A 21,761-nucleotide genomic window follows, 5' to 3' on the forward strand; every position below is an offset into this window, starting at 1 on the left:
TCGCGTATATATTTGAAATTCAAATTTTGAATCCCTCGTTAGATATGGTTTAATTTTTTATGGTAGTGTCAGAGCAGTGGACAATATATTTAAGACACAGAAAAGAGCAGTCAGGACAATAAATAAACTTGATTTTAGAGCTTCATGCAGAGGTTATTTCAAGAGTAGCAATTTTCTAACAGTAATAGCGCTACACATTGAAGAGTGTATAATGTTTCTTTTCAAGAATAGAGATTACTTCAGTTCAAATTTGCCATCACATTCTCATAATAATAGAAATTGTTTATATGTATATCCAGTTCATAGATTGACTGTAACGGAGAGAGGAGCAAAGTATTCTTGCATGAAGTACTATAACAAATTGCCACCAAGAATAAGGCAAATTGATCAACAAAATAGATTCAAAAAAGAATTACACAAGTTTTTACTAGATCTTGAACCATATACAATCCATGAGTATCTCAATTCTCCAACATAGAATTTATATTTGTTTTTTTCTTTGACATATATTTCGTTCTGATTATATATATATTGTAAAAGTGTATGTGTAAGATTTTCGAAATAAATATTATTAAATAAAAAATTATTAAATTAAATAAATAGATCATTTCGAACGTCGTGCAAAATTTATATCAAAACCATAGAAAATTGAAGCAGAATTTCGAAAAATATTGAGGGCTGTTTTTGATGACAAATTCTGTACTGAATTCCATACAAAATTATCTTTAAAAGATATTTCAGTAGTTTCTTGGATTATTTGAGTGAATACCATAACACATTCCCTCAAAATCTACAGTATTATCTGAGGGCACATGATCTTCCAACAAAAAATTAAATGTTTGAATCCAATAATCATAATATCATGTCGTGATGAAACAATCGTCCAAAAAAATTACCATAGAACCTTCCTAATATCTAAACGTAATAATAGTCGACCCATTCTGATAGGGTCTGAATTAAAAGAAGCTTAACAAGCAATTAATTTTTATCAGATTGTTTCAATATGAAGTAATTGAAGAATAATAGCGTCTAAGAGTCATGATATTATTCTTTCAGACCTGAATATCATGACAGGAATTGTGTGGCACAACAATTGCTCTACACAAAATAAGAAGGTGTAGATATTGAATATCAAACCAGTTCTGTTTCAGGTCTTTTTGTTCGATACAATGAATTGAATTGAGTTTATACGAAATTAATAATTACGTGTCCTTGATCGACTCTGTCTATGATTTGGGACCTCAACTCATGGTGTCGGAACACATGAACCGATTTTCATAAACGTTCATAAAAAAATTAATTAGTGTGTGAACGTCAAAAATGACTTCGGTGTTAGTTGTTATTTTCCGTTACGTTTTAGTGTATTTGAGACATAGAATTTTCTCGGTGAATTGGTTATTATATTTAATTAACTAGAAAATTTTATGCGAGAATTGATTGAAGTGGCACATCTAGACGGCTTTCTTTGCTGGTCGTCCGCTCTGCTCTCGATGGGTGGTTTCATTTGAATTTTGTATGGACTATTCAACAGAATAAGTACCTGCATTCATTGAAGAAAACCAAGAAAGGACGATCGTTTTATCATAGTTATTTATTTTTTCCCAGAAATATGTAGACAGTCAAAACAAACGTGTTATTAGTTTTTACTCCAGATTATTATATCAAATAATGGGAATGAATCGAATAATATTTTAAATGGTCACAGTTTATCTGATCTGGTATATTTTGAAATGAAAAATATTGCGGATTCTCCAAGAATATTTATCATTTCCTTCTACCAAGTATTCTTTTAGCTGCATGTGTTTAGTTAGTCTATGCATGTGATGTTTTGATGGTTGTTTTCTATGGTATGACAGTTCAGTATGTCAAACTGTATTGACATTTCTGTTCAGTAAGGTTTGGCAATTCTTCATGAATCGTTCAACGTCAGAACAAGGCTTGCAAATTGTGGAAATTTACTTTGAAAAAAAATTGATCTGTTCCCATTTATTTATACCAAAATCAATTTGGTGCCAACTTTATTTTCAGAAGTGGTCTTGTTAACTGGCCCCCCTCATTCATGTGACTCAAAGCCTTTCGATTATTTTGTATGGGGCTTTGTTAAGTCATTGGTTTATATTAACAAACCAGCTACTCTTGAAGCAATGGAAGCCAATATTGTAGACACCATTAACGCCATACGACCAGATTTATTGGAAAAAGTAGTGTACAGGGTGGGCAAATAAGCGAGGTAAGCGGCTATATCTCAGGATCCACTCATCGTAGAGACTTGCGGTAAAAATTTTTACCACTAAATTGTACAAGAAAACACACTGGAAATTGCTTTGAAGCTCATACATCTACCGCTAGGGGGCGTAATAGCTATCGTCGAGTAGAAAAATAAATTTTAGTGCATCAGTTGAAGAATATCTTCTTTCGGCCATAACTCTAGATCGCCTGAAACTATCGCTTTGCGACCTTCAGGTTTTTTCATGCAAATTTGATGGAACTTCTGTTTCTTTTAAGAAAATTCTATCATTACATTCGAAATTTCGGAGTAAAATGAACAAAACAATAGACTTCTGACTTAGCGCCCCCTATCGAAAGCAGCAAAAACAAATTTATTATGAGTATATTTTGTCTACAATCAACAAGATATTACCTCTCAGGCGAGATCTAATTTTCTCAAAAATGTTGAGCCAAACTGAAGTTACAGGCATTTCAATCAGCCAGATTTCTCCCTTTCCCCTACCCTTATTTGATGTCGTAAATTGTAAAGTGACAATTCAAAAAGATAGAGAATTCTCCAAGGATTACAGTGATGATATTTTTTTTTTAACTTTATATGAAACATTTTCGAGTAAAATTCATTTTTCTACTCGACGATAGCTATTACGCCCCCTAGCGGTAGAGGTATGAACTTCAAAACAATTTCCAGTGTGTTTTCTTGTACACTTTAGTGGTAAAAACTTCTACCACAACTTTCTACGATGAGTGGATCCTCAGATATAGCCGCTTACCTCGCTTATTTGACTATGTAACTAGCAGCATTCAGTGCAATTATCAATGACTATGACAACGCGATTGAGTTTGACAACTTCATTCAAAAGAAATTTCAAAAAGTCCCGTTTTGGCAATGCGTATAAGAAAGTGTGAATGTGCTAACCAAAGAAATATTCCCAGAAATGCAACATACAGTCACAAATATATTTAGGGAATATTTATGGATTTTTGCTGCGAACGAGAATGTGAATTGAAAGAACACAGGAGTTTAGAAGAATTGACGTTGATACTAAAAGATAAGCGATCAATATAAGAAAGAAAGACGGGATCAAATATAAACAAGAAACAGTGTGGAACGTTTTATGCACACTCTTGCAAAAAAGTACAATAATGACATTATGATTGACCGTTTGACTATATAGTATTTAAATCAGCTCGAGATGCCCACGATGCAATAATGGTAATAGATCATCTATAGCAGAGAACAGCAACGAATCTATTGTTTAGTCAATTTTGATAGTGATAAATTTTTTGTCAAAAAATTTTCCGCCGAATATGCCTTGGGCATTGACAAATGCCTCCCAATTTTATGACAAATTTCTCAAGCTCGTATCTTGGTAACAACTTTCAATTATCATAAAATTATCTTGTTTATTATCAATATCCTAGGGATATTACTATACTGAAAATATTTAAGACAGTTTGTCAAAAATTTATAGATGAAATTGAAATTATGCCTATATATACGGATTACTATTTCAAGCTTCGCGTAAAATTTCGTGTTGATAGCTTGATCAGAACCATAAGATATTCCAGAAGAATATCTAAAGAAAATCACCGAATATTTTTTTGACAACAAAACCAACACATCTGAGATCTAAGCAAACACCACTACAAGCTTCCTCCAAAATTTCAATCTGATCACATTATCAGAACCACAAAAAATTCAAGAAGAATTAAAAAAAGAAACTCAATACTGAATAAGTATTTCCCTGATAGAAGTCCCGATAAGATTGAACTTCTGACATTATATATTACAGAACAACCATTTCAAGCTCTGTGCAAAATTTCGAGCTCATCACCTTATCAGAATAATAAATAATTCAAGAAATATATTGGAAAAAATACCGAATATTTCTGTGATTACTTATCTGATCGAGTTCAGATTTTACGTGTATACAAAATAACCATTTAGAGCATTCTGCTTTTACGTTGATAACATTATCAGAAATATAGAAAACAAAAGCAGAATACCGAAAAAAAATTTTTTATGATTCTTTAGCAACAGAACTAATCTAGTTCAGATTTTGGAAGAGAATAAACAATGAAAATTTCAACCTTTATGTGAATTTAGCGTTGAGCTCTCGTTCATTGTGGTCTTCAATTGGCGAATTAATGAACAATCACTAAAAAACTCCTGATTACGCCCCAGTGCTTTCTTCATTTTTTCAAAAATAATCACAATATTATGAAGACGGATTTTCTTCAGTCAATCGATAACAATAATATTTTTTAGAGTTTTTCTAACCATCCCGCATCATGAACCAAATCCAATTCAGACATAAAAATTCTCTCAAAACGTTCTTCAACTGGTAGAACATCGTCATTATTACCTATTTTAACGACTTACCGGAATATTCTAAAATTAGTTTTCTCTCAATAATTCAACGACACAAAGGACCGAGAGCACATAAATTACGGCTCAGGTTTTGAAAGGATCTTGAAACTGCTTCTTATGGTTGAAAGTTTAAAACTTTAGATTATTAGAAGTTTGACCATGACAATAAATTGGTTTGGCTTTGCCTTTTCGGCAAGTATTACTTACACGGTTTTATTTCGGTAGGTTATACGATATGGTCTACGGTACTTGGAAATCAGGGCTGGATTAGATGACCATTTGAAAAATTTGACCTTTTGTATTTTGTTTCGGTTTATGAATTGTGTACAGGGTGGGCAAATATCGATGTTTTAGCACTACAACTTTTAAACCAGAGGAGATAGACAAAATCTGATACCCTATTCTCGGTCTCTTTTTCTGAGAAACAAACAAGGGTATTATTCATTTTCGGCCACCTTCTTTTGTTTTCGAGTTATAAGCGAAAATTGGAAAAATGGCTATATCGAAAAACATTTATATCTCCGCTAATACTGATAATAAAGCTCTGAAATTAAAACATTATATAGGCATTTTTTTACGTAGAATCCAGTGGCGTGCTCGTATTTTCAAAAGGATTTTTATTTACGTAGCTATGACCCAATGTTTTTTCAAATGGGAACACTAGATTTTTGTGTCATTTTCTGAAAGCTTGATTTTTCCTGATTTCAAAAATAAAAAACATCGTATGATTCATATTAAAATAAATAACAGAAAATGGTCAAAAACCTTTTTTTACTTAAGAGTCTCAATAATTCTATGGTTTCAACTGTTGATGAGCACAAAAAAATTGAGCTCTCTATAACAAGAGCAGTGTCCTTCCGTCAATCTAATTATTTCTTTGCTTTCCACTTATTTCTACAAAATTCGAATCTATATTTATTTTATACAAATAGTTTCGAAACGAACTCGGAAAAAGTTTCCTAAGTAGCTTGAACACTGTTTCAAATATTCATCCATTGAAATATCGAGAAGAGATGTCGACTGTGCATTGTGCAATTGTTGTCATTATTAGGTTAAATATTATTTCTTGTTTGTCCCTTCGTAATTAAATTATTGAGTTCAATCATATATGCATTGTTTCAAATGCTGATTAAAATGGATTGGTACTTGAGAGTATTGATTCTGGAGACCTATGTAAATAATCTCCTGATACAGGCATCTCAATACAACTCTTTCGACTGAAAAATTCGATCTTGTGGTTTCTCCGTTATTTCCAAATCAATTTTCAGATAAAAAATTTATAAAATATATCTAGATTCGAATTTTGTAGAAATAAGTGAAAAGCATAGGAATAATCAGATTGACGGAAAGACATGCTCTTGTTGTAGAAAGCTCAATTTTTCTGTGTTCATCAACAGTTAAACCATAGAAATATTGAGACTTTTAGGTGAAAAGAGGTTTTTGGCCATTTTCTATTATTTATATTGATCCGACTCATACGATGTTATATATTTTTGGAATCAGGAAAAATCAAGATTTCAGAAATGACAAAAAAAAATTATGAATCATAACAAAATAAAAATAAAGTTTCTTAATATTGAGAATACTCCAGACTTTGTTTGATTTCATAATTTTCCATCCAGGATCTAAGATACATGAGGCATCTTATAGATTTGTCGCCTAAATATTGCGGTTTTTTCTAAACACTGAGAGCAGTTCTGGAAAATTGTCTTTCAACAGGAGCTGAAGATGCTGGCGGTGATAAAAAATCCTTGGCCATTTTGGCCAAGTTTGGAAAGATATTTCTGAAACTACCAAAAAGCTACCAATAGATTTCATAGATATGTAAGAAAACTGCTAATAAAGTCACACTGGCGAATTCTTCAGTCTTTCGGTGCTCGAGGAATCCCCTTATTTAGTCTAAGCGCGCACGATATTGCAGAAATATATGCCGTGCATATCAAGCTCAAGTAATATCAAGTATCTTGATATCAAGTCAAGCAATAAATATCTAAAATCAAGTCAAGCGCAAGTATGTAATTTATCACGAGCTTGATTTTCAAGTCAAGTAGTTGGTTGAAATGTCAAGCTACTTGGCTTGATGAATCTCTAGTTCAAACTGAAGTCGTTTCTGAGCCTGTCAGTACCCAAGACGATCATTAATTCTCCTATAATATTTATTGATATTCATGAGTCCATACAAATCATAAGTACGAAAAAATCTTCTCTGAAACATCCAAGATTGTTCATATGTGTTTCTTAAAACAATTATGTACTTATTTCATCTAATAAATACGATCCCATATAATATATTCCTTCATTTTATACGAATTCTTCATTGTTCATTTCATAAAAGTAAATTTCGGTAAAGCAAAGTTTTCTACTTGTCCAAAAATTTTTCAGAAATTAGAATAATCACAAATCCGTCCCTGTCCCTTGACGGGCACATGTGAGAGTATGTTCTTAGCCATACCTTCTTGTAAACCGATTTCCTGTTCTAATTACTAGCAGGCCATAAGATTCCGAGAATTTGCTGAAATTCAAGATGCATTTCTCACTAGACCTCATTTTCGAATCGTATTTGCCAGCACATATAAAATTAATGACAGGGTGAACGCCATACTGAACTGCATCATGTCTATAATTTTTCGGCGCTAATAAAAATATGAAAACGGATGGATCTTTTGTTGATGATGGCTTAAAAAAAATTAGCTTAGCTTAGCATCGTTTTTGTACTACACCATTCTGTGATCATAGCACATAAATAAGTAAATTATTCGATTTACTCACAAACAAGATATGAATAATCGACTAATACACGATAATAAATTAATAAAAAGTGTTTTTTTCATCATTATTGAGTCCAAATTAAAATACTGAAACTTTAGCTGATATGTTATGAAAAAAATGAAAAGGAATTTCTTGAAGTGAAAAATATTCGATGATAACGACTTGTAAAAGTACTTTTTTTTTTAATGCAATTAATCGATTATGACACACATATATGTAGAGGGGAGGGAAGGAAGGCTAGATGACATTCAATCTTTTGAAAATTCTTATTTTTCATGTGGAAAAACTATAAGATATAAATATTCATTGGATATTTAGTCTATTAAGGTTACGCTCAATTTAAAAAGTTAGAGATAATTGAGGGTCTTCTATCAATGGATCGATTATTGTTTCAATTTTTGGAAAAAACCTTCGTATAGCCGTTTAAAATAAACTCACAAATTTTTTTCACGAACAAATTGGTAGTTTTTGTTTATATCACTCTGGAAAATGATAGGTTTTTAATCGTATCTCGGTATCTCAATTATTTGAATGGTGAATTCCAACATTTTTTCATTATCATGGAGTCAACAATTACTTTGAGTTGAGAGAATTATCATTCATCTCTTTCTTATTTGGTAATATTTTCATTTATTGATATTCTGAATTTCATATTGAAATACACGAGAAAGTATACATTTTTTTCTGAAAACCTTTGGATTGTATGTATTTTTTTAACCGAATGAAAAAATTCCAAGAAATTTGAAATAAATCACTGAAATAATTGGGACACCATTAGAAATTTCTTCAATCTTCACAGTAATATAAAACAAAATCTAGGACTTTCTTTGTGAAAAAAATCAATGACTTTATTCTAAATTGTCATACCTACGAAGATTTCTTCCTAAAATTGAATGAACCGATCAAGTGATTTCCGTACAGTATCAAAATGAATCTACACTGAAGAAACAAATGAGAAAAGTAGTTCATCATCATTCATAGGAAAATACTGACAGGTGTGTTACATTGAAAGAAACTGTACTTCTAAAAACACTTAGATCTCAACATCCGATATGGTCTAGTGGCTAGGATACCTGGCTTTCACCCAGGAGGCTCGGGTTCGATTCCCGGTATCGGAAGTAATTTTTTTCAATTTGTAATGAAAACTCGTAATTTTTCCAATTCATCAAAATTGTGTAACTTAAATAAATTTCAAATTTTGAAATGGATTAGTTCTCCAAATAAGTTGATAGCTTATTTATATAGGGTAAAAAAACATGTATTTGTAGTCCAATTTCTCAACACCCTTCGGAACAGTCGGGAAATTTGTCGAGTTTATGATCAGTTTATCACAAAGACCACTCTTTTCGTCATATTTCAGTTCTTTCGCAATTAAGGAACCGGCCAGTATATCAATAGCAGCACCAACGAATTATTATTTATTGAAAACGAAGCTCTAAATGCTCAACGTTACATACAAGACATTCTTCAAGAAGCTGTAGTTCCCTATGCTCCATTTGTTGAAGATGACTTCATTTTAATGCACGACAATGCAATACCGCATGTAGCAAACATTGTTAACCCATTTTTCAGTATGAGGTTGATATCCAACGATTAGAATGGCCTGCAAGTAGTCCGGATCTGAATCCGATTGAGCATCTCTGGGATGAAATTCGAAGAAACATTCGTCGTCGTCCTATAGGACTATGTTTCAAGGAAGTGTATCAGGTACTATAGTACCTGAAACACTTGACGAGCTGCATTTTGCGTTGAATTCTGAATATGACGCAAGATCGCATTATTCCTCTTATCATTTCGATTTCTCGGCGATTGCGTCCAGTTATTTTCGTTTGAGATGGGCATACGAAATATTGAAAAATACCAATTATCCTTTCTTTTTGTTTCAAATTTCTGTTGAATATCGGAACATTTCCTATTAAATTTTATACCTAAAACAATTACAAGCTTTTATTTCAATATCTTAAAATATCAAGGTGAAATAAAAACTGGAAGATGGCGAAAAGGATGGTCTTTGCAATGAACAGAACGTAATTAAATTTCCCGAGCTGTTTCACAGGATGTTAAGAAATTGAACTACAAATACATGTTTATTCACCATGTATAATTGAGCTATCAACATTTTTGGAAAGCTTTTCTGGAGTTAGTTTTACTACAAAAGTATTTATCTTCAAATTGGTGGAGAAAAAATTGAAATCGATGGGAAATTACAAAAGTTCTTGGTCAACGAACTTCAGAAAATTTTAGGTTGCCGAGTTTTTTGTTGGTGAGTGTATAATATTCAATGGATCGGTTGTTATTTGATAGAAATCATTTAAATATGAAAATTGATCATTCCGGTCTTCTCTAAGTGGAATATAGAAATTAAAATGCTATTGTTATATTTCCTCTGAGACGTTTTAGCCCTGAGAAAACGTTAAAGAGAGCTATGTCGAGAGACATCTGGTGGCTCTATCTCCCAATACCAAGGGATGCATTTTTGTTATTCTATAGAAAAAGAATACTTCCTCAGAGGTAGTACGTTTTCTAATTGTATACTTTGTGTCTTTATTGAACGATTTTGAAATGATGATATATTAATCTCTCTATGTGAACGTATCCTAACAAAAAATAGTTCACTCCAAAACAACTCGATCTTCGATCTCAAACGCAAACAAAAACAACTGCACCAGTTGGTCGAAACATCCTGATACCCACATAACAATTCGAGACCCTATTCTCATTATTCTAACTATCGAATATCAAATGAACACATCAGACATGACCCTCAAGTATTCTGTATCAAAAACTTTTGTACGGTACCTACACTTTCCGTGATCCCGTCTAATAACGCCAGTTAAGAAACTGGTTCTTCTAAACGGTTCGAATTTCCTTCACTTGCATTAATCAGGTAATATAATAGAACGACATTAAAAATAATTCAAGTATTTGGTCATTGCGGGAAGAGATACCACGGTTTAGAAAGCAAGTTGAATTCTTGAAATTCAACTTGTTTTTGGTCGTCCCCTCTTCAACCTCCGAGATGGTACACATCGTGGGACGAAATCTGTTTTGACCTATGGTTTAATAAAGCTCGGTCTAGATGTATTTGGTGTTAAGTCGAGAATAATTAATTCTTGGGTTCTCACGTGTATTTTATAACTCCATTTCGGATTCCAAGATGGAGAATTTAGTGTCATCGTCATCTGACGTTTCGAGTGTGACGGATGGCAGATAAATCATAGAGAATGGGATGCTTATCTCGATGTACCGAAAAGAGGAGAGGAGAAAGGCTAGATTTTTGTCTTTCCGCTTAATTATTGAAGATATGTTAATTACAGTTCTTGAATTCATGTCTGTTAATATAGGAAGGGCTCTCATTATTTTCATTTGTTGAGCTGATTCTCAATTTCTAGAATTCTCAGCAGAAGAGCTTGATAGTAACAATTTTTAAGTACATTCTATAACAAAAATGTACGAACTTAATCATCAAAAGAGATCGCCTGAAGAATATATCGAAGAGACAAGATAATATCCTCCATTACCATGTTGAGTTTGAGCCTCATTAGAATGTTGTTCGATCGCAGTACCAAATATTCATTTGTAGAAAAAAATTATTCCAGGAAACAAAATTAGTAGTAGTGAAGTCGATTCTTGAAAATAGGTACGTTCGAAACACTTCTCTTCATTCCAAAATTCAGTATTCTATAGCATCTGCAGTGTCTGTCAACATTATTTTTAATTTTATTTGCTAGAGTTCTAACCTTTCAATTAACAAGTCAAATACTTAATAAAACTCTAATAAAAAATCACATTGGCTGATCCAATAATACAAGCTGTTCGGTAACTCGAGTGCCGAAATAAAATGCTATGAGCTAAATTGAATTACATCTATGCATCAATCGGAGAATATTCAGAACAATTGTCAAACGTGAACGTCAAACTTGAACGTTTTCAAAGAAATATTACGAGAAGACAGCAATGGTTTGGGATCTTCATTTATTCAATGTCAAGTGACAATGCAATCATTATTCGAATAATTCTGTTTTTCTGAATTGACAGCAAATATAGATTTTGCAGACACATATCGATCAGCAAAGTATTACTTTTCCTGTCTAGGCAGCAAAATGCGAATAAAACATACGACATTTTCTGACAATCAATATTTACCGCTCCGCCACCTTATTTCTAGAGGAGTTAGTACTACTAAGTCGCTTTCACTGTACATAATATAAATATATCCGCTATTTTTCCAAAAAAATATCAGATATTTCATGAGTTGTCAAACTATAATCATCATGGACATATACATTTCCATAGCTACCCCCCATTCCAACAATTGCGATTTCTATAAAATTTCGTTTTAGTTTATCACTACAGGAAAAGTAATGAGATTGTGGGAATTGTAATAATTTGCAGATACAATATCCTACATATATCATTATAAACAATCGAAGAAAAAATTATATGTTCAACTCGGCAGCAAAGTAGATTGAATGCTTTGGCTGAATTCTTGGGCCCACTACGATCGGCTATGAACTATCAGCCGCGGCAGTCAATCTACTAATTTGCTGCCTAGTAAACCTAATTACTATTTTGCACTTTACACACTTTGAGAATAAGTGATCCATTTAATTGAACTTGAACAAAATCCCCTGATCTTTTACTTTTTCATTTGTTGGGACATTTAAAATAATCAGTTTATGCTAGTAAAGTAATACCATAGTATAAGGAATACTTCCTTATACTATGGTAATATGTACTTACTGTCAACAAATCACGAGAAAACTTTTTTTTGTTGAGTATCTTTTTCGGTATCTTCTTAACAATGTTCGATCATTTATATTAGGGAAGTCATTCCTTAGACTGCGATTATACAAATTTTACCCACGAGTGTAATAAGATTTCACAGACTCGGGAAAAATTATCGTTACAGGAAATTTAAAATGAGTAATGTGTACCAGTGTACCTATGTTTATGATGAAATTAGCGATTCGTGATTGACACAGTATGTGTATAGTTTATTCAAAGTCACTTGAACTATTCCATAAAAACTCTTGGCCATAGATGTCCCTTTGAAGTGGATACCGCGATCTGCAAAATACCGGGGTTTATCTAAAAGTATTGTTAGGCAATAAATTCACTGGGCCCAAAGGAATTTCTGGAAACTTGGACAAACCTTGTATAATTGAAATATTCATCTTCCTCCAAGTGACTCTGGATATACTATACCTATTCCTATAAGCATTCAAAACCAAAAATAACTATGTATTGGTTCAACTCGTTTAAATTCTTCAAAAAAAGATTCGAATTTAATGGAACAATTTGGCAAATATTTTTGGTAATCTTCAGTTCTATAGAATTTTTCAAACTGAAATATGATTTTGTGTCACTTGCGGCCAATCAAACACATCATCGAATATATTTTAAAATGAAAATCAACAAAAGTCCATAAAAAGAGAACAGTTTGAAGTTCATTAAGTAGATTATATAGAGGATAAAGTTAAGATTGAAGGTTTGAAGTTCTTCTAAGTTTCCTTCTTGGAAACTACAGTTTGCTGTTTTTGGTGTTTATTATACAGTGTGGTCTAACGAAAACTGATGAAATAGTGGAAGAGTACAACTTCCAAATACATACCTTTGAAATGTGTCAGATACGAATAATATTCTCGAGATTAATTCCATATTGCCTCTTTCACTATTTTCGCTATTGTTTCATTATAGATGGATATTTTGAAGCGGAATTTTAAGATCAGATAGTACTCGACTCAATCTTTAATTAAAATCAGTTATCGCAACACCCCTCAATAAAATCAAGAGGTTGTGCTCACCCCTGTCAGGGGGTTGAATAACGCAGATGAAAAAATTTCTATTGAACCTCAATTACATCAAGTGCAACTAAAATCAACATACCTGTCGTTTGACACTGGAGGAGCTATCGCTTAGACTACTTGAGGCACCGAATTTGCGGCCTCGCTGTTTCTGGCGGGTTCCGGTGCTGGTGTTCACTGGGGGTGGACCACCTGAGGCTGACGCTTCTTCCTCTTCAACTTCCTCGATATTCTGAAAATATTGATAATATCATCATGTTTTTCCAATTCTTATTGTAAACAATATAATGGTAAATGCCAAAAAAAGTAAATAACTAGTCTATTTCCTCTTTATGTTATAACTAGTTGTAGTTGTACTTAGTTGTGATTTTCTACTAGAATGTTCCTGTGAGAAGGGTAGTACTCAGTAAAATTTTTTATCGTGTTATGATATAACTACTCAGATATATGTGTAAGCCGAGAGATGAACATTTTTTCCCTATGAATATATGTTCGTTTTCGTTTCAATTACAAGAATTTTAAATAATTTCTTTATATGTTGAAAAGTAGGCAGAATAACGAAAATACCAGTTGATATGACAACTAGACTTTTGTGAATGGGTACTCATATAACATGCACAAAATAATAGATTTATTTCGTTATGTGATTTGACAAGGCTTGCTTCACTAAGGACGGTATCAACAACAAGCATATTGAACATATTGTATGAGCAATGCAACATTCATAAATCTTTATACCAAAATGATTTCAGCAACGTTTGGGCTGGAATTTGCAATAACTTGATGCCGGTAGATGATATCCTTGATGGTTGAATTCAGATCAATGAGAATTCTAACGAAACACCAGAAATATTTACTGTCAAACAGAGTCTTACCCTGGGCTTTATTATTTCCCCATCAATATGTTTACAGAAAACGAAACACGGATCGATTTCCGTAAATGGCGGCCATGTTAATCTGCTGATCATTGATAGATGGGCTATAGAAACCGACCAATAGTGGTACCTACATAACTGGTATATCTATCTATGGATGCAATAAATTAACCTGATATAATGGATCAACCTGGAAGATAGGTTTGCACACATTAAATTCAATTAAGCACGAAAAGAAGGCCGAATGATCATAGTTGTCGCAGAAAAAAGATTTTTCCCTTGTGATGCCACTTTTGCTCAAACGCTATATTTATTAGAAAAATTAAGATTGAATAAAGATTCAGAATGAAGAGAGATATCATTCAATGTAATGTACAATCCACTCCTTAAGAGGGATTTACCACCACGTGGCTTTCCGCGTATCAAACTTTGATGTACCCATTCATTCCCCATCTGGCACTCCTGCGATGACCAAACTTCGTACAGTGTACGGAGTTGTTCATTCACTTCATCTTCTTTTTCTGTACGAAGCATATAAGTAAAGGGCGCGGCACTGTATGAAGGTCACTTTTTGTTTCTCACAAAATTAGTTAAAATAGTTTGACCTCTTTTGTAATGATTCTTTGTAGGTTTTTTCACGAATATTTCAAAAATATACCAGTGCTTTGTACATTAAGCAAATCATCAATTCTTTTTCGAAAAACGAAATGTTACCAAAATTATTTTTCTTTCATTCGAAAATCAAGTATTGTCATTTTACAATATAGATTATTGTTTGAAGAAATTATATAAAAACCCTATAAAAATCAGTGATTGGAAGAGAAAAAATCTTTAATTTCATTCTGAACTGAGCAATCACGTGGTGGTATTCCTTGTTAAGAGGGTAGACCCCTCTCTACCGTTTCAATTCAAAAAGGAGTAAGCTATGTTTTACGGTAGAGACCATCGATTTATATAAGGTTTTCACTATCATTCATTTTAAAGAGTTCGTCGTTGAGGAAAGTCCTTATTTATTAATTTTTTTGGAATGGAGAATATATTTGATGACTTTTTTATTGAAGGATAAGCATAAGCATTGTATAACTTCCAGAACAAACATTTCTTTCTTCATGATTTTTCACATAAATACATTGTCTAAAATCTTGTCAAATCTTGCATGTGGTAGAAAAGAACGGTAAATCAGAGCAATCAGATTGCTTCGTTGATCCTGAAAAGTGTGATCTCAAAAATGCTAAGGGGAGAGGGGTAGCTAAACTTTGGCAGATCACGAGAATGAGAGATCTTGAACGTAATTCTTTAAGAATGACGACAGCGTGAGAGCGTAATCGGATTTCTTTATTAGACAACATAAGACTAGTATTTGTTCCGAATTTCGATTGAAACAAGACGGCAGAACTTCCTTAACTAACAATATGGCGGTTAGGCAATTGTAGGGAGATTTAGTGAGAATGCATAAATTCTTGCTGTTACCAATATGAAGTCTGAAATCTATACACTAACAGTTCAGAACTCCAAAAATAACAGGGGGAAATGGGCTCGAATCTGTGAAAACATCATTAAAAGTGGGTTCAAACATGATTTTGTAGTTTTTAGATAATCCTGAGTGCAATACATTAAATGGTTAATGAAGCTCAGTCATAATTATATTAGAAGCAGATTTTCTGATTCAGGTCATCTGTGATAGATTATATCGAAGAAATCATTTAGATATCAAGCTGAACATCTAGATTCCAGAACCTGCTATTAAACTATTCATTATCATTCATTCAATCCTATAATGAAATGATGTGATTGAAAGCTTTCCTTTCAAAGTAGTGTGCCCGTAATATGCTAATAATGAAATCTAGCAAACAGCCTACAGAAATAAATAAGTGTTGAATGGTACGTAAATTTTTCACCATCCGATGTTATGATTTATATCCGAGTGAGAAAAATACATTATTTCATCTTCGAAACAGAGATCGATTATTGGCCTACGGCATACCGTTAAAACTGGCTGTCAACGTGTTGAATAACTACGATTTTTCATGTTTTCATACATGGGAAATAAAGTATAATGAAGTCATTCTGGTAATCCTTCCATCTGTTCTCCGAAAGATGAATCTACAAGAACTTGAAGGAAGATTATGGTTAAGGATGTAAATCGGAAGCATATCAATGTCATCTCCCTGCACATTATACGCAGCACGTGTCTGTGCAACCTGCCGGATCTGTGAACCTGCTCCCTCAGAGATTTCGAATTGGCAGATGGTAATTTAACAAGCTTCAGCGCTAAAGAAGGGTTAATCGGATGTTGAATCTTTTTATGTTAATATCCTTTATATATGAGCTCTTTTCAGGTAGTTTGAACTTTTTGGTTTATTATTCCCAATGGGCAATGGTTATTTTTTTAGAATCATCCGTGTCGTACGGCATCTGTGGTGGGATTCTGTAACGGCAAAGCGAAGCGAAAACGTGACGAAACGACAGTTTTGCTCGGTTCGGTATTCTGTAAAGGGATTCGGCAATAGTCGTGTTTGCCGAAGCAAAGAAAGACCTCATGACGATAACGAAACATTTTAGGGTTCGTTGTCATTACGAAAAGTCCGACGACGTTTTTGATTGGTTTACTTTTACCACGTGACCAAGTCTTAAGCGTCATATTATGACACTTGAATGATTTCGATTTCGAGGTTATAATTTTGAATGTTTTGCTTCACAATATATATTAGAATTGCAAATCAACTGCACATTAATTGAGTGATATCAAGTTATCAGAGTTATCAATATTCGCTGTTCAAATGGCGTTCTCGTGTTCCTCCAATTCCAATAATTATCCATAAATGGTTTCAATTCATCGAATAGAACGTGAACTAAATGTTTCGACAAACGGAAAACGTCTATGAATCTCTCATCCGTTAAGTTAAATGGATCATTTCTATCTCGAAGAAATCTATTCTCCTCTCTTGTAAGAGTTAGACGAACTCTTCTTGAGATTTCCTCGTCGATGATCAGAATCATTGAAAACATGATGAATATTTCTTTATACCTATACACACTATTAGTTGATTCCCCGAACTTATTTTGTAGTATGGGTAGGTTTTGTAACTGGAATAAGAATGAAGGTTTTAAATTATAATCCATTGAACGAGGTTCCATTTCGAATTTCTTCCAGTGCTCAAATAAGACTTTGTAATACTCAATATTTGCATTCAGGTGCTGTATTCAATTAGCTAATTCATTCTTAATGATAAACTAAACAGTTTAAAATGGTATGAAACCCTTTGTTAAGTAACTTCCAATGAGAGTCATAAATCAAAATATAATTTCTGACAATACTCAAGTTAAATACTGTGGATTATTCAAAGGACATTACAGCTAGAGTCCATAAAAGGGATTCTTATCTCATTGCTCTTATTAGAGATTATCTCAGGTACCTCATATGTCAAAACCTGCAGAATCCTACAGTAGCTCAAATATCTACTTATTTGCAACGTTGCCAATGTTCCTTCGTGTAAAGTCGGTAAGCTCCGACAACGAAACTAAAAGCGTAAAGATAACGAAACGATAAAGAAAAAGACGCTTACAGAATACCGCATTCGCTCCGCTTAGCTTCGCTTCGTAACGTTATCGCTTTCGTTTGCTATGATAACGAAAGTTACAGAATCCTACTCCTGGAGATTTTCAGCAGTAATATCCCTAAGACATTGGTAAAAGATGAGATAAAAAGCTCTTTACTTGGTACTACAGTGACATAATGAAACACAGTGGCGAAAAGCGTGATCTCGATTTTGATTGGCTGATCCTAAATATGGCGGCTTTTTGTTTACATTCTCCATTTACCTGATTTTTGGTATTCATTCAAAATGTAAGGCCCATTTTATTTAGTCACTGTAGTATTCATCATTCAAATGAATTTGTTCTATATAAAGGGTGTTTTTTTTAGATCTATAGAACTTTATTTTGCAATAAAACAACGATGGATTATTCGATTGACATGAATTTTATTTATCCGCAAGATAAACTTGAGGCATTACATTTTAAATATGATTTCTGGCATACTACCGGCACGGCTGGCTCGGATGTAGTTCAATCTAGACGTCCAATTTTAGATGACTTTTTCCAACATTTGTGGCCGTATATCGGCAATAACACGGCGAATGTTGTCTTCCAAATGGTCAAGGGTTTGTGGCTTATTCGCATAGACCAATGACTTTACATAGCCCCCACAGAAAGTAGTCTAGCGATGTTAAATCAGAAGATCTTGGAGGCCAATTCACAGGTCCAAAACGTGAAATTAGGCGGTCACCAAACGTGTCTTTCAATAAATCGATTGTGGCACGAGCTGTGTGACATGTTGCGCCGTCTTGTTGGAACCACAGCTCCTGGACATCATGATTGTTCAATTCAGGAATGAAAAAGTTAGTAATCATGGCTCTATACCGATCACCATTGACTGTAACGTTCTGGCCATCATCGTTTTTGAAGAAGTACGGACCAATGATTCCACTAGCCCGTAAAACGCACCAAACAGTCAGTTTTTCTGGATGTAACGGTGTTTGGACTTACACTTGAGGATTAGCTTCACTTCAAATGCGGCAGTTTTGTTTGTTGACGTAGACATTCAACCAGAAGTGCGCTTCGTCGCTAAACAAAATTCGCTTATGAAAATCGGGAACAACGGCAATCTCATTTTGGACTCATTTTTACACTATTTGTGTAAATTTTTTTTATTCGAATTCATTCATGATGAATTGCCAAACCAAACTGAGAATAAATCACTTGACAGCTGTTAAATCGGTCGCCATCTTGAACAGAAATGCCAACTTAAAGTTATATACCCTTTACACCCTTTGTGTTAAATTCGATTGAAAAAAAACCATAAAGTAAATACCACGCTGTCGTGTTTCAAATTGAGGTAAGTTGTTTAAGAATCCAAATTATATTTCCAAAAATTCATAACACCGAAGCTAAAAAAACTAGGACTAAACGGTAACGAATATTGTATATTGTATCACCAAAGCATCATAATAGCACGCAATCAAATTTTGAAAGGTAGTGTAAAAATCTCATTAAGAATATAAATATGTCCTCACTATAAGCAGAAAATATTTGAATTTTAAATCAAATATCAATTAATTCGGAGTAGTTTCAAATTAATCTACTTCATTGTGAGCAAAATTTCCAGGATAAAATCTTGTTCGACCATCCTATGATTTAAAACGAGTTCTGAAGGATCATGAAATGTATTTAATATAGAAAAACTCTCATATATGTCTAAATACACAAATACATACTTCGTAGCTATATATTATGGGGACAGGCAGAATGCAAAAGCTTCAAGTCACGAAGTACTTGTCTAAAGGATTTCAGGTGTGCTAGAATCCTTTTATAGATTCAGCGGATTAGAGTGTGGTCACTTCAATTTCGTCCAATTTTGAAAATGCGCCTTCTTCCAGAGGTTTGCGGTGTTTTATACCAAGAAACTGTTGGAATCATAAATAAGGCACTCAGTGTTCACTGCCTTATACACCTTAAAGATCCATAGCGGAGCATGGTGACTTTGTTGAGAAGCAAGTGATTGCGATCTTCCGAGAGATGCTCAGCCGACGAGGCCATCTCTCGGATTGGAAAAGAGTCACTGCACAATATTCTACATGAATTTACTTTAGTTCAGTTGTCATGATCCACATGAAATTTTGCATCGAGTTTGGAATTGGTATAATATATTACTTGCAGATCAGTTGTCACTGAAGAAATGCTAGAACACTCTGTTTGGGGAACTAAGGCTCGAAAAAATTCATCCATAATTTGACATGGAAATTATTTTTTCAAGCAATTGAAAATTTATTTTTCTTGATTTAAGAGTGTGAAATGACATCTACTAAACCATATTACAATTAATTTTTCAATGTAAACCAATAATTTTTTTTTTTTTCATAAAAAAGTACTAATACTAAAAAGTTCTATTTGAAAATCTTGATTTTCATATCTTTCAAAACTAACTACATGTTTGTGCAAGAAACAGTTATGAAGTTCGAGCGACCGCGAAGTATCATAGGATTGCGCGTAAACGATGTCAACACTGATGGCTCTGCCCAGAACGCAAGAGACATATGAATAATATAGTTTGAATGATTGACTTCGCTAGTTCGCCCAAAAATTGTGCTTGACATTTCTAAATATTAATTGACTTTTCGCATTTTTTTTTTCTTGATTTTTTAACGCTTTTGAAATACCCGCTTTATTCATCGCTTTGTCTTTTCGCCTACGCCTTTGTTAGTGTTTTTTCTACACCGCTTTAAACCCAGAAAGTTGGAGCTGATAACCCGCACCAAGGGCCCTGTGAAGAGCTGGGATTTGTACCAGAGACCATTTGTTCTTCAACCTGAAGCCCCATTTGGTAAGTCATCATTGTTGACCGCAATTATTGTTTGTATTATTATCAAATATTTCGCTGTCGCTCCAACTATCCAACTACAAACGCACGCAGATATACAGTCCATTTTTCTCTCAAACAATACTGAGCTATCGGACGTAACATTGGTCCTTTTTCGCAGCCGGATATTGAATTTTGCATAATTTTGGTTTATTAATTTGTTTTCATTTCCCATTTATCGCTGTCATAAACATTTTTTGTGCCTTTTATTTCATAGTTCATAGTTATAATCTCGCATCTGGTGACGAGTAACGTCATATGTACCTATCTTCATTCCTTTCATTTTCCGTCGTCTAGAAATCGTTTATGCACACACATTTGAAAATTATTGATTGCTTTTGGACTTACCTTGAATTAATTTTCTATACATTTCATTATATTTTGGTTCTTACTGTGAATATCGAACAGAAACATGACGGATTTCAAACTGAAGAGAGCTAAGTTCGCGAGAACATCGTGTATAGGTGAATTAGCTTCACTATTGGATTTGGCCAATAAAGCAACAACAGATTCTAATCTCAGAACCTCGTTTAGAATTCGTTTTACCGAGATAGATGATGTTCGCGAAGAGTTTAATAAACAACACCAAACTGTAACTTCAATCTTGTTACAAGGTGAAGATACTGATCTCGATTCAGAAGAAGCAATAAAACGTGAATTTCAAAATGATTATTTTTCTGTCAAAACTATTTATACTCAATTATTTGATCCAAATGAAAAATCTTTGAATGAATCGACGCAATCTGTTTTGACACGCAAGCAGAGTCTTGCTTCTTGCTTTCCTCATTCCTTAACTCCTAACATTCGACTTCCGCAAATAGAAATAAAAAAGTTCAGAGGAGATTATACGCAATTTGCTACATTTTTGGATGTATTTGACGCCCTTGTTCATAACAATCAATCGCTCACTGAAATTGAAAAGTTCAATTATTTGATATCCTCGTTAGAAGGACCGCCTCTATCTTTAGTTCGCACATTGCCGATGACTTCTGATAATTATCAGATCGCTTATGACTCGCTGGTCGATAGATTTTCCAATGAAAGGTTGAGAGCCCAAGCTCATTGGAACGCAATAGAAAGCACAGGCAAAATCAATTGTAATAATCAAACCGCACTTCGCAATTTACTAAGTACATTCAGTGAAAATTTGGCCGCACTAAAAAACATGAATTTTCCTGTAGAATCTTGGGACTTTATCGTGTTTATGCTCTTGATAAAACGCTTGGATAATTCAACTATCGCACGCTTCGAACTTGAAAATGGTTCCTCTATGATTCCCGAATTCAAGACTC

General features: G+C 33.5%; 1 protein-coding gene and 1 non-coding gene across 9 annotated transcripts in view; one reads left to right on the forward strand and one right to left on the reverse strand.

The window, feature by feature from the left end:
• The window catches only part of LOC123679041 (voltage-dependent L-type calcium channel subunit beta-2), a 254,751-nt gene that overhangs the window by 191,696 nt on the left and 41,294 nt on the right, over positions 1-21,761 (reverse strand). For 6 of the 8 annotated variants that reach the window (XM_045616380.1, XM_045616373.1, XM_045616372.1 and 3 more), the window contains exon 2: positions 13,259-13,408. In XM_045616380.1, the coding sequence (XP_045472336.1) occupies positions 13,259-13,408 (150 nt within the window). Of the gene's footprint in view, positions 1-13,258; positions 13,409-21,761 lie in introns of those variants that run through there. The other 2 variants (XM_045616382.1, XM_045616381.1) reach the window with 2 other exon arrangements.
• On the forward strand, positions 8,416-8,487 carry Trnae-uuc. Its single transcript has one exon. It is a non-coding gene; the product is annotated as a tRNA-Glu (tRNA).

The sequence above is a fragment of the Harmonia axyridis genome, chromosome 4 (genome assembly GCF_914767665.1).
Source record: "Harmonia axyridis chromosome 4, icHarAxyr1.1, whole genome shotgun sequence".
Taxonomy (NCBI): Eukaryota; Metazoa; Arthropoda; class Insecta; order Coleoptera; family Coccinellidae; genus Harmonia; species Harmonia axyridis.